The 15,205-nt window shown below is 38.7% G+C and overlaps 2 protein-coding genes across 3 annotated transcripts in view; one reads left to right on the forward strand and one right to left on the reverse strand.

Moving 5' to 3' along the window:
* LOC309657341 (F-box/LRR-repeat protein 21) overlaps nucleotides 1–15,205 on the reverse strand; it is a 59,688-nt gene that overhangs the window by 32,405 nt on the left and 12,078 nt on the right. The gene's annotated exons all lie outside the window — the stretch shown is intronic.
* On the forward strand, nucleotides 6,987–15,156 carry LECT2 (leukocyte cell derived chemotaxin 2). The gene is made up of 4 exons (XM_082454695.1): nucleotides 6,987–7,251; nucleotides 8,684–8,780; nucleotides 10,260–10,396; nucleotides 14,746–15,156. The coding sequence occupies exons 1-4, from the start codon at nucleotides 7,206–7,208 to the stop codon at nucleotides 14,910–14,912; spliced, it is 447 nt and encodes a 148-aa protein (XP_082310821.1). The 5' UTR covers nucleotides 6,987–7,205; the 3' UTR covers nucleotides 14,913–15,156.

Here is a 15,205-nt window from a genome sequence, read left to right on the forward strand (position 1 = left end):
CTACATACAAAAGAAAAATGAATTTGGACCCTCTACTTCATACCATATTAAAAAATTAACTCGAAATAGATAAACCTAAATGCAAGAGATAAAATTATAACATTCATAGAATAAAACATAGGCATAAATCTTCATGACCTTGGATTAGATAATGGTTTCTTAGATATGATATCTAAAGCACAAGCAGCCAAAGGGGAAAAAAAAAGATACATTTAACTTCATTAAAACTAAAAACTTCTATGCTTCAAAGGACACTATCAAGAAAATGAAAAGACAACACACATGGGAAAATATATTTGCAAATCATCTATCTCACAAAGATCTTGTGTCCAGAATATATAAAGAACTCTTACAACTCAACAATAGAAAGATAAATAATCCAATTAAAAACTGGGATTTTAATAGGATTTAAATAGACATTTAACAGAGGAAGAAAACATACAAAAGGGTAATAAGCACATGAAAAGATGTCCAACTTCCTTGGTTATGAGAGAAATGCAAGTCAAAACCACTATTAGATACTACTTTACATCCACTAGAATAGCTATAATTAAAAAGACAAATAATAACAAGTGTTGGTGAGGATGTAGAGAAACTGGAACTTTTAAACATCGCTGGTGGGAATGTAAACTGATGTAGCCACTTCGGAAAACCATTTAACAGTTCCTCTAAAAGTTAAACACAGAGATACCATATGACCCAGCAATCTCACTCCTAGGTATATACCCAAGAGAACTGAAAATATATGTCCACACAAAAACTTGTACGTGAATGTTCAGAGCAGCATTATTCATAATAGCCCAAAGTGGAGACAATCCAATTGTCCATCAACTGATGAATGGATAAACAAAATGTAGTATATTCATTCAGTGAAATATCATCCAGTCATAAAAAGAAATATAGTACTCACATATGGTAAAACATGGATGAACCTTGAAAACATTATGCTAAGTGAAAGAAGCCAGACACGAAAGATCACATAGTCTATGATTTCATTTACACGAAATGTCCAAAACAGGCATGTCCATAGAGTGAAAAAGTAGACTAAGAGTTGCCAGGGGCTGGGGAAAGTACGGAATGAGGAGTGGCTGCTAATGTGTCAGGTTTTTCATTCTGGGGTGATGAAAATGTTCTAGAATTAGTGGTAATGAGTGTATGATTTTATGAATATACTAAAAACCACTGAATTATATATATATATATATATATATATATATATATTTAAATGTACTGTGTTCATCATTGCTATCTAGATGAATTGACAAATATGTACTTAATGATTTTTTTTAAATTTATTTATTTATGGCTGTGTTGGGTCTTCGTTTCTGTGCGAGGACTTTCTCTAGTTGTGGCAAGTGGGCGCCACTCTTCATCGCGGTGCGCGGGCCTCTATCGCGGCCTCTCTTGTTGCGGAGCACAGGCTCCAGACGCGCAGGCTCAGTAATTGTGGCTCACGGGCTTAACTGCTCCGCGGCATGTGGGATCTTCCCAGACCAGGGCTCGAACCCGTGTCCCCTGCATTGGCAGGCAGATTCTCAACCACTGCGCCACCAGGGAAGCCCTGAATTATATATTTTAAAAGGGTAAATTTTAAGATATGTAAATGAAATCTATCTCAAAAGAGATCAAGTATGTTAGCAGATATAAAAACACACATTATATTTATATGTATATAAATATATACAAAAGTATACTGTTGTTATGCCTCTTCCTTTTGCCCCATTTCCAAATCCTAAAGAAATATTGACAACCTGTGTCACCATGTTTATCCTGTGGCTTTTTGTGTTACCTGGCCCACCTCCAGATACTCCTGGTTGAAAAACACGGGCTGAGGGAGCCAGAAAGGGAATCAAGGAGCAAGGTGTTTATGGGCCCATTTGGTGTCACTGAAGACAGAAACATTTTCTAGTCCATTTTATCACAGAAAAGGAAAGGGACTTCAGACGGACCACACAGTTGGTTGGAAAAGCCCTTAAAATTCTTTACCTCTTTTTGCTCTCATTCCACATTCATCAAACCACTTTCCCAAGGGTTTTAACACCAAGAAGGGAGCATATCCTCCCATGAGACAGGATCACCTCCATTGAAAGTCATCTATTTGTCTGTCTGTCTGTCTGTCTGTCTGTCTATCTATCTATCTATCTATCTATCTATCTATCTACCTACCTACCTACCTATCTATCTATCTCTGTGTGCATTTGGCTTCCTGTAACTTGATGAACTTGAATCACTCTCCCTGAGTCTAAGTCTTAGACAATGAAAAAACTAAGGGCCAGACTCTGGATTAAGATAAATTCACCTCAATCAAGGATGATAAATAGATTTTAATCTATATGCTAACTGACCAGGCTGGCACCATGATCTTGGACTTCAGACTCTAGAACTGTAAGAGAGAAATTTCTGCTCTTTATGAGCAACCCCGTCTATGGTGATCTGTACAGCAGCCTGAACAGACCAAGACGAACACAAAATATTAACATATCAGAATCAATTTGTTCATAAACTCCTGCAATTTGGCCAGTATTATCACTTTGATATTTCAGCACAAGTTCACTACCTACCTCGTCGGAAGCAGAAGACAGAGTTACGGAGAAGCAGAGACAAGACAGGAGGAAACAACTGAGCCTTGCAACTGGGTGAGCTCTTACATTCCTTTATCTCAAGCTTTTCTAACAAGAGATGAGAATGATGTGCTGAAAGTAACTTTTAGTAAATCTCAATATAGTAAAATATAGGAAAAATAGTTTTATTACCACTGCCTTCAAATTTGAATTACAGCCAGTTTTGAATTTCTCCTCATCCTGAGCCTCCCTTCCTTTGGTGAAAGTACTACGAAAAGTAAAATGGTCAAGGCATGAGGCCTGGGATGGGGCAGTGGAGGTGGCAGGAGGTGGGGGTGGGTAGGAGAGAAATGTGAGATCAACTTACAATGCTGAGAGCTGACTACTTCTGGCAAGAGTTAAATGCCCGTCAGTAATTGTAGCCCAGTAAGAATTTGTACTTCCACATGTACATCTTTATGAAGTATAGCTCAAAGAAGATACAGGTCTCCTTCAAAGCTGTCTACTGGGCTTCCCTGGTGGCTCAGTGGTTAAGAATCCGCCTGCCAATGCAGGGGACACAGGTTCAAGCCCTGGTCCGGGAAGAGCCCACATGCCGCGGAGCAACTAAGCCCGTGAGCCACAACTACTGAGCCCGTGCTCCGCAACGAGAAGCCACCGCAACGAGAAGCCCGCGCACCGCAACAAAGAGTAGCCCCCGCCCGCCACAACTAGAGAAAGCCTAGGCGCAGCAACGAAGACCCAACGCAGCCAAAAATAAATTAATTAATTAATTTAAAAAGCTGTCTATTAACAGATAAGTGTTTCTAGTCAAAAGATCTCTAATATGTAGCAACCATCTGATCATTCCTCATAATCACTGATTATACACAAAGACCAATGGCAGTGCCTTCTGGCCCTGGGATCCTACTCCAAAATGGACATTTGCCAGCCTTGCTCAGAACAAATGTTCAGTTAGCTAGCTTATATCTGCTTTAATTCCCTTATTATTTCCCTAGACACAATGGAGTTTAATTATTGTGTTCAAAAATACTGAGAGCTGGGGCTTCCCTGGTGGCGCAGTGGTTGAGAATCTGCCTGCCAATGCAGGGGACACGGGTTCGAGCCCTGGTCTGGGAAGATCCCACATGCCACGGAGCAACTGGGCCCGTGAGCCACAATTACTGAGCCTGCGCGTCTGGAGCCTGTGCTCCGCAACAAGAGAGGCCGCGATGGTGAGAGGCCTGCGCACCGCGATGAAGAGTGGTCCCCACTTGCCGCAACTAGAGAAAGCCCTCGCATAGAAACGAAGACTCAACACAGTCATAAATAAATAAATAAATAAATAAAAGACCGTGAATTTCTTTAAAAAAAAAAAAAAATACTGAGAGCTGGTGATTTTCTGACGTAAATTAAGGAATATAGTCCAGGTTTAATATGCTAATGCCCATCGTGATGTTTTTAAACAGGTCAGTAATCACCTAGACAAATTTAATTCAACATGTTCTTAATTCTAGTTACAAACAAAATATTGGGTATACCTCAGATCACAGTTTTGCAACCTTGGCACAATAGACATTTGGGGCCAGAGAATTCTTTGTCGTGGGGTCTGTTTCTGTGCCTGGTAGGATGTTTAGCAGCACCCCTGGCCTCTATCCACTATGTTCCGACAACACCCCTGTAGCTGTGACAACCAAACATATCTCTAGACATTGCCAAATTCCCTAAGGGACAAAACCATCCCGGGTGAGAACCAATGCTCTGGATAAATGACAGATGCCTAAGAGAGAATGTCTTTAGATGATTCTAACACAGCAAAACTTACCCACTTCCCCATAGGTTTGAATCCCAGATCTGCTACTTCCTCCCTGTATGATCTTGAGTGAATTTACCTACTCAAGCTGTGCCTTTGTTTTCTCCTCTGGAAAATGGGAATTACAATAGTACCCACAACTCAAGAGGTGTAAATAAAATGATCCACTTAGCAAATAGCAAGCACTCAGTAACTGCGGGCTGCCGTTATAGCTATTGTTAATATTTTCATCCCAATTTCAGCTTTTCGAGGTCCTCACTCTGCAATCAGTGAGCTAGGGCTCTTAGGATATTCAGCTGGAGATTAAGATTCTGACTGAGGGACAGTTGGTCTTTTGAACAAGCAATATGATGCAGGTGGTAAAATATGGATTTTGGAGAAAACTGGGATCTAATTCTCATTTCCTTGGGATTTTCAAATCTCACACTTCCCACCTTCACGAACATTATCCTCAAAATAGGTCTGGTAGTAACATCATCAACATCGTGTGTGAAAATTAATGACGAAACCTATATTTTTAAAACTGCTCTGAAAATTACTGCAACGTGGAGCTGGTAGCCGTGAAAATGCTGCTCCCAGGGCCTCCCCTAGGGAGCGTAATTGACCAAGGTCCCCAGCTTCTGTGCTTTGAAATCCACCACCTCACTTGCACCAAAGACCATGCCTCCATCTGGCTGCTCCCCACCAATGACTGCATTGGAGGGAGGATACTAAGGTAGGTCCGTTCCTGGGAGACCCAGCCCTCCTCTGTCCCTGGCTCTAGTGAGAATGAAATAAGATAAGCAGTGAGCAGAGTGTCTGACACATGCGCTGCACTACACAGTGCGTGGCACTATAGTTAAAAACACCAGCCCAATTCCATATGTTAATTCCTCACTTTTGTTCTTAGAGATCCCAAGAAAGAAAAAGCATATTTGGATTTAACAGTTATCACCTTATGGTTTGTGATACTGTTGCCAGACACAGTCCCACAAATCTAAGCATTTATACATTTTATGTGAACATGTGTTTGATTTTACGTTTTGATGGATTAAAATGCATACATGTTTAAACCAAACAGAACGCAACCCAAAGGAAAAAAAGCAATTTGGATTTGCTGGCACTGTTTTTCCTCTAGTACAGAGACTCAAGCTCTTTGATATAGTAAATGAATAGGCAGTCTGCACTTTATACACGAGATGCCTCCTTGAGAGACTGTGTGTGAAGTAAAAAGTGGTATATACTCTAACTGGTATTGTTTAGTTACTGCTCCTTAACCTACCATCCCAGAACTCACCGGCTTCAAATGACAACCAGTTATTCTTGCTCACACATTTGTGGGGCATGCTAGGCTGGCTTCAGGGGGCTGACTTGGCTAGGGTGACTGCTCCACGTGACCTGCATTCTCTTCCTGAGGCCAGCAGGTGAGTCTGGGAACCCTCTCCTCACAGCGATGGCAGAACACAAGAAGGCAAATGGAAAGACACAGACCCTGTAGGACTCAGGCTCTACGGGACACACTGCCACTTCTGCTTCGTTTTATTGGTCAAAGCAAGTCATATCACTGAACTACAAATCAAAGGTTGGGAAAGCTCCTCTGCCCCCAGTGAGACACAGCAAGGGCGCTGATGCAGGGAGGGGTAAAGAACCAGGGCCACAATCTCAGTCTCCTGCAGACCCTGACAAATTACTTAAATAGGGATGCTTCCATAGAAAATTCCAGGGCCTCAATTAATATTAAGCATAAAAAGGCAGAGGTGCTAATACATGTTTGGAATATACAGAAAAGTAAAGAGAATAATATAACAAATACCCATGTACTGACCTTCAATAATTAATAAATTAACGTTTTAACATATTTGCTTCTGATCTTTTTCTTTTTTATAAAGTATTTTAGAGTTTAAGCACTTTGCATATCCTTTCACAATTCTATTTCTCTCCCTCCTCAGAGGTAGCTATTATCCTAGAGTTAGTCTGTGCACAGTTTTGTATTTTTACTATACATGCAGCTATTCACAAAGATAACACATTTGTTTTCAAAATTTAATTAAGTGGTTAAATTTAATCCTGTGTATAACATTTTAAAAGTAGCTTTTTTATTCAAAAGTGTTCAACAGTAGATCTAGCTGTTTTAAAACAGACTGCCTTCATTTGAACTGTTAAATTATATTCCAAATGTTATTATTATACTCCATTGTATGACTCTATCCTAAGTCATCTTTTCCTCTACTTATGGATACTTTGGACGTTGTTAATTTTACATTGTTACAAACAAGCAAACATTTAAAATCCTATATTTAAAGGAAAGAAATATAATTTTATCAAAATAGTAAAATTATTTGCAAACATTACACAGATGAAACATAACTGAACTGATGATCAAAAAAACCCAAGGGATATATACTAAAGAATATGTTATAGAGGGTCATACATTATTAATGGTCTTTTCTGAAATATGTCCTACCCAGGAAATGAAAGGTAGATCTTCTAGAAGATGGTACTAAGCATTCAATTTTTCACGGGATATTCTCCCACCAGTCACAGCCCAGGAGGAGTCACTCTTCACCCAGCCTTATCACTTTCTGTTAATATTTAGTCAGCATTTCCAATAAAGTTAGCTTCATCAGAACAAAAGCTTTTATATAGGTCCTACATGTGAGCCAAACAGCTATCCATGGAATATTAGAATCTGACTCCCCCCGTTCTCATATTTGTTTTGTGTGTCTCATACCAAATTAAAGATATGAGAGATGCAGCATTCTAAGGCTAAATAGCTAGAAAATACTAATTCAAACTAGAGTATTCTTCAAAGAGAGCGTAGGGGCAATCCTAAGTATCAGAGGAAGAAGCATCCTAAGGGAGACCAAAGCCAAATGTTTTCCACAGGAATCCTCCTTCTGGCTGTTTTGATTTCACCTGGTAAGTCAAAATTACAATTTTAGAATCTTGGCTGACTTTTGAAAACTGATTTCAAGGATAGATTTAAAAGTCATTAACATCACAATCACAACAGAAACTTGTCTATTTGGTTATTAAAAATGGAACAGGAAGGATACACAGGGGAGAGGGGTGGTCCTCAATGATTTCCACCTGAATGTTCTGTTTCTTTCATGAGAGAAATAGAAAAGTCTTTCCGTCTTAGTCTAGGACTTAATCGGAACAAAATTAGAAAATAAAAAGTTTGCATAAGAATCTGATTTATAAAACTCCTGATACAGAGACTAGTATGGATTAGGACAAGGGGAACTGCCAGAGCAGAAGAGAAAATGAATAAATTAATAAACTGTCTAATATATGTCTCAATTCTGAAGGATAGATATTAGTTGCCAAAGAGATTTGAAGCCTGGCTCCAAGGTATAAGACTTATGAAACCCACCTTTTAGAGGTATATTCAAGAATATGCTTAATGGCCATATTCTGTAGCTTCTCTTCATAACACATATATTAATGAATAGCAAAATATCTTTAAATAAAATCAACAACCAAATTAGCAGATTCTTGCTTTTGCTTCTGTTTTTGTTAGTCTGTCCTGACGTAAAAGGACGAGTTTCTTAACGCATCTCTCTGTGAACGTTAACAATTGGAAATCCAGGAAATCTAATTCAAATGAACATTTATCAAGTGCCTACTCTATTAAAGAGAAGTTACACTAAAAACAAAGTTTGCACAAAATACACAAAGAGAGCCAGCACCCTCCTCTATGTTTTACTGCTTCATAATTTTTCAAATAATTGTTTTACTCCCTTCTCCACTTTCTCTTCTCACTCCACTCCAGGCTAAATTAGTTTGACATGTTCTTATTTCTAAGAATCTCCTCTTCTATGTTTGCAAATATGAAAGAGATTTCGTGTTAAATAAACTTTGCTAGTGCAGAGTTTGCTGCTGCTTTAATTCAAACATTTTCTTGGATTTGATTATCATGACTAGCAATAAAGAACATTTCAAAGTTACTTTAGAATTTCTAGAATTATTTCTTTGAGCCATGCTGTTTATTTTGTTTAACCTGAACATAGTGGTCCCCATGCCAAGTCATGAGCAAAAAAAAATTGAAAAGCGCAATGTATACCATTGTTTAATGAATAATCTGAAACAAACTATAACGATAAAGGTAAATGCTTATAAAGAAACACACAAATACTCTACATGTCATAAAACAGACTTCTGTGACCAGGGGAAAAGCCCCTTTTATAGCTGAATCAGGAGTTAAAGGAAGACCACCCCTTAAACTACAGAAAAATTAGAGAGAAAGTATAGTGAAAACAGAATTTTTCAATCTACTGGGAGACACAAGGATAGTAGAGATTGGGAATATGTGGTCAGGAAATGTGCTTCTCCTGTTTCTCCTTTTTAGCACTGGCTGGGCCATGGGCTACTATATGTGCTGGCAAGTCTTCCAATGAGATCAGGACATGTGACAGCCACGGCTGTGGACAGTACACGGCTCAAAGGTAACGGGGTTTCACACATAACCATATCCTCTTTTGGCTGTTAACCTCTTTGCTTAGTGTCCTTGCCCGAAGTTTCTTCAAGTGCTCACCATCCTTTCCCTTCCGACAGCAGGAAAATTCAGAGATATAACCAGTTACATTACCATGTTTGGAGCAACTTCCAAGAACAGGGCGTCAACTCTGGGCTCTGAATTAGGAACAGAGCACTGAACAAGGGCAAGAGAGAGGAGAGCAGTGTTTTCTCTCAATGTTTTCACACGTTGACTCGTCTCACCTGGCTATTCCAAGGTGAAAGCCAAACATTACTGTCCCATTTTACAGATGAGGAACTTGAACTGGGGCACCAAAGGGTTACGGGACTTGCCAAACACAGTTGGAGGTGGTGAAGGCTGGACTAGAATTCAGGCTTTTGGATCCTCTTCCCATCAAACCATGGTGTTACTGACCCAGGCTCTGGGAGGTGAACACCAGAGGCTGGTCCTAAGCAGGTAATCTCTTCCAGGCAGTTAGGGACACACTTGTGAACTTTCAACAGTGCACAGTACTACCTTGGGAGTGCCACTTTCTGATGAAATAGCCATGTGTCCAACTGTATCACTGATCTCCATCCTAATCACAGAACAACTCTCACTCACACAGATACTACTTACAAAGCAACCTCACATACCTGGAATAGGGCTAAGAGACAGGACATAGGGGAAAGTGGCCTCTGAATTGCCAAAATTAAGACTCAATTAGTTCATACCCTAAACTTTATGCACTTGACTCATACAATAACTTACTGGCTACTCAGTTGGAATCAGCTCAATGTTGCTTTACACATAATGCTAATAATCCTAGTGAATCTGACTTTCAGGTAGACTATTAGAAGGGAGAAGAGGCTGGTGGAGAACTGGCATAGTGTCAACAGTGAGGACTGCTGGAGACAAGAAATCTCACAACCTGGGATCATTCTGTGTTTGTGCTCCACACACTTTAATAAATGTAGAAGGTATCACTCACTATATTAAAACCGTACACAATAAATGATGTTTATAATGACTTATGGATCATTGGGAGAAAAGTAAGACTAGGGTAACATATGATTCTTTTATAATAGGTTCCCATAAAAAGTCATCTCTTACCTAAGTGGTCTTGCAGGGGTCAAGATTCTGGTATCTATAAAATTTACTTACACGGATTGCCTCATTTCCCCAAAATGCCATATAATAATAATGGCTAACATTTTTAAAGGCTTCCTGTGTTTTACTATCTTAAATGTTTTAACCTTTATAACATGGTTATTACAACCTGCAGAGAAGGAGGTGAAAATTGGGTAAACAGAGTGACGAAACCTGGGACATTCCAACATGTTCCAGCAGCTTCAATTTTTGATACCCTGGTCTGGGAACAGTGGGCTAACACCATGTTCCTGGGCAATAAAATTCCCAGGGCAGTTCCTCAGTCTGTTCATTCTTATTTACATCCTCGAAATCATAGGCTTCACCGGGGTGTGGATGTCTTGTGCTCGGATGGATCTACTGTGTACGCACCTTTCACCGGAATGATTGTGGGCCAGGAGAAACCTTATAAAAACAAAAATGCCATCAATAATGGTGTTCGGATCTCTGGAAGAGGTAAGGGGTGGTGTATATACCTGTAGCACATACTGGAGATGTTTGATGCTTATTTATTTAATTCGTATTCTATACAAAGACGTTTCATTCTTTCTTCAAAGTGACAAAATCTAGGACCTAAAGGACAAGGGTACCAAACTAAAACAGCCCATGCATCTTCGAAGATGTTCCACCACTTTCCCTGAAGTCATCTTCTTTATGCATACACTCCCCACCTAACTCTATAGTTGACTGAAGGGCTTTCTTCCTGAGGCCCATGTGGCTTTGCTTAACAATCTACAAGCAAAATCACTTTAGCATTACAGTATTATCTGTAATGAACAGACGCTTTCATTCACCAAAATCCCACAATTCGAAAATGTTGGCATTTCTGCAAGAGTTGATGTGAACTATTTTCAAATGCTCTATGTTCTAGGTAAAGCTGGGTCTCCTGGTACTCCAGGTACTGGGTTTATTGTTTGGTTGTTTTAATTCTATTGACGTAGAACATACACACAGCAAAGTGCACAAAGCAAAAATAGCCAGCTCCATGAATTGTCACAAAGTGAGCACACCGGTGTAGCCTGTTGGTTACACCAGATCAAGAAAAAGAATAGCAGCAGCAGTCCAAAGACCCCTTGTGCTACCTTTTAGTCATCATTCCCAGCAAGGGTGATTACTATCCCACCACATATTAGCTTTGCCTGTTTCTGAAAATGATTTAAATAGAATTAAACAGCACGCAGTCTTTTGAGTGGGGCTTCTTTTACTCCACATAAGGTTTGTGAGATTCATTCATGTTTTTGCATGTAGTTTAAGTCCCTTCATCCTTACTGATGCAGAGCATTCCATTGTATGCATATATCTTCACCTATTTAATCATTGTTCTCTAAACGGACATCTGGGCAGTATCCAGTTTTAGGCGATTATGAAAATGCTGCTATGAACTCTCTGTACATTTCTTTTCATGAACATAAACATGCATTCCAGTTGGGAGTGGATCCGGAGGACACTCCTCTCACTAAGGCTGTGAGAAACACTTTGTGAGGGAGCCCACATCCTTGAGGAGCTATCCGGTGGCTATCCTCTCTAGGCCTGAAATGACAAGAGGAACTACTGCCATTGAATGGAGTCCACTTAGCAGCCAAGGCTGGCACGGTTATCCAACAGGGAGCAGAGCTGAAGCAGTAATCAGATACACCAGAAGCAGAGGCCTGTGGCATTGTCTAGTTAATCATGGTGACCTAGAACTGAAGACATGGGCAGCCTACTAAAGCCTTATTTGATTTGTATAAATGGAAACACTCTAGGTCTGATAAACAAAATTCTGACTTCAATCATGACAATAATGGGTCTCAAAACCTTCCTCCCAACACCATCAACCCATTCCCAGACTTGAGCCAGTTCACAGTCCCAGAGCCCCTTGAATGAAAGGGAGGCTGAGTCCTTCTGAGGAAGGGCCCTATTACAATGCCAAAAATTTATACTGTAACCCTTACTTCTAGCCATCCCCAAAAGGACCTGCAGCCTTTTAGCAGGCTGATTGTATACTGGGGAAGAAGACACCCGCTCAAAACTGACAGTAGTTTCTAAAGACCCAAAAAGCCACTGTGGTCCATCAATCAGACTAGGGGCTTCTAGGGTCAGGTGATCAACATAGTTTTTTCCTAGGGTCCATCTTACAGTTGACCTAGTGCATCCACATATCCATCCTGTGGTAATTTTGCCGGTACCAGAATGCATAACTGGAATCAATATACTCAGCAATTGGCAGAACGCTGGAGGAGTGGAGTTGCTGGGTTACTTGGTATACGTATCTGCAGTGCTAGCAGGTACTGCCATCCAGTTTCCCAAAGTAGTGGTACCAATTCACAGCCCCAACAGGAGTGTATGAAAGTCCAGTTGCTCCATACACAATACTTGGTGTTATCTAGCTACCTTTCTCATTTCAGCCATTCTGATGAGTATGTAACAGTATCTCACTTAAATTTAATTTGCACTTCCATGATGGCTAATGATATTGAGCCCCTTCTCATATTTATTGATAACATGGATATTGCCTTTCGCAAAGTGCCTATTCATCTATTTTGCCCTGGCTTTTTTGCCTTTTTCTTATTGGTATGTGGGAGCTTTTTGTGTCTTTTGGATATGAGTCCTTTGTCCAATATATGTATTATAAATATCTTCTCCCACTTTATGGGTTCCTTTTCACTTTTCTAATGTTTTTTAATAAGCAAAAATTCTTATTTTTAATGCAGTCCAATTTAGTAATATTTTCCTTTACTGCTGACACATTTTTATTATCCATTTAAGACACATTTGCCCACCCTAGTCATAAAGGTATTGTCCCGATGTTCCTGTGTACAAGCTTTATTGCTTCATCATTCATACTCAGATTTATAATCCATCTGGAATTGGTTTTTGTATAAGGAATCAGATAGGGATCAAAATTTCCCCCCATATCGACATCTGACTCAGTACCATTAACTTGCCAAGACCATTTTTTCCTTACCGCACTGCAGTATCTCTTGTCATAGATCAGGATCTGAATATACATAGGTCTGTTTATGGTCTTTCTATTGTGTTTCACTGGCCAGTTTGTCAATCTTCCACAAATACTGCACTGTCTTAATTACCATAGCTTTAAAATACATCTTGATATAAATAGTATAAATCTTCCAACTCTGATCTTCTTTCAGATTGTCTTGGCAATTCTTGGGTTATTTGCATTACCAAATAAATTACAGAATCAGTTTGTCGATCTCCACCAAAAATCTTGCTGGGACTTTGGGTTTGCATTCATCATACAGGATCAAACCGAGAAGAACTGATATCTTAAAAGTAATGAAAGTCATCCAATCAATGAACTTGTTAAATTTTCCATTTATTTAGGTCTTCTTACACTGTTGTATTAGTAGCTTAATTAGAGTTGTATTAGTATCAATCTAGAGGTCTTGCACATATTTTTGTTTAATATATGTACATAAAATGCACCTTATTAATTTTCCATAGATCTTCTATAGCAGTATTGTCCAATAGAAGTATAATAAAAGCCACATATGCAATCTTTTCAGTAATCACATTAAGTAAAAAGAAACAGTGAAATTAATTTTAACAACACATTTAACTTAATACTTCCAAATTATTATTTCAAAATGCAATTAATATAAAAATTAGTAATATTTTACTTTTTGGGGAGTACTGTCTTCAAAATCCAGTGTGTATCTTTTTTTTTTTTTTTTTTTTATGGAACGCTTCACGAATTTGCGTGTCATCCTTGTGCAGGGGCCATGCTAATCTTCTCTGTATCGTTCCAATTTTAGTATATGTGCTGCCGAAGGGAGCACCAGTGTGTATCTTATACTTAAAGCACATCTAATTCAGATTAGCTATTTCAAGCACTGACTAGCCACATGTGGGTAGCAGCTACTGTGTTGGACAGGACAATTCTAGAACCTTACTTATGTTTTCTGTCCACTTGACCTGTTTTCACTGATGCAAGTGTGTTGAAGTCTTCTGTCACTATTGGGTTTCTATCTATTTATCCTTGTACCTCCTGTATTCTCTCCTTTATACAGATGGTTTCTGTGTTATTTAGTGCATGGATAATCATATCTTCATTGGATTTAGCATTATACATTGTCCTCCTTTGCCTTGTTTCAATGCTTTTTGGCCTGAATTTCACTCTCTGGTAACAGGATCATAATCCTTGCTTTCCTTTTTCCTTCCACTTACATGGCAAATCTTTTCCAGTCCTGAATTTTTAGCGTTTTTCAATTACTGTTTCATTGTATACAGCATAGAATTGCATTTTGCTTTCCAAGCCAATAGGAAAATCTTTTTCCTATATGAATTAACATTTATAGATACAACTCATATATTTGGTCCAAACACTGTCATTATTTTATGTTGTAATTATGGTAATATAATGGTATTATCTCTATTTCTCTATTTGATGGGTCTTGTTTTAAATTTTTCTTTTGATATTTAAAAAGATTTGTATTCTTGTGCCTGTTATTTCCATTTTTCTTTGTCTTTAAAGTCTAACAGTTTTATTGGAATCTGTCTTGGAGTTGACATTGTTGTGGGTCAATTTTCTCAGTTACCTGGTGTTTTTCTGCTATTCTTCAATGGCTTTTAAAACACTCATTTGAGTCTATTCTTCCTTAGGCATCTTGTAATTTTAATCTTCATTTCTGATATGATTTTGTCATTTTCTTCTACTCCCTCATTGAGTTTAATCAACCGTCCTTTCTTTTTGTATTTTTTTATTCATTTCTGCTTTTTTGGGTTTTTTTTGTTTTACAATTTCTGATTCAAGGCTACTAAAACCCAGATAATGAATAATTTTACTACTTCTTTTCTTTTAGGTTTCTGTATTAAAATGTTCTACATTAAGCCAATTAAATATAAAGGTTCTATCAAGAAGGGAGAAAAACTGGGCACTCTATTGCCCTTGCAGAAAGTTTATCCTGGCATACAATCTCACGTACACATTGAAAACTGTGACTTGACAGATCCTACTGTGTACCTATAAGTGGAAGACAAATAACCAGATCTTCTAAAGAGAGAGTCATCTTCTTAAAACCTGGGTGCATATTCTGCTTTTCAAGAAACCTGTGTTCAAATAGAAACATGATGAATGCAAGAAAGAAAAAAGCATGTTGATTTCAACTCATTGCCACTTTGATGTTTTGAGGGTCAATTAATCCCTCAGGTCTGATCTGTAATCTATGGGATCTGGGGTGTGTTTTTTCTTAAAGATTTCTCAGTCCTGAATACATAAGATAAATAAACATATGAATTCAAACTGGTCCCGACTGCATCTTT

Source organism: Balaenoptera physalus (genome assembly GCF_965194825.1).
Source record: "Balaenoptera physalus genome assembly, chromosome: 3".
NCBI classification, from domain to species: domain Eukaryota; kingdom Metazoa; phylum Chordata; class Mammalia; order Artiodactyla; family Balaenopteridae; genus Balaenoptera; species Balaenoptera physalus.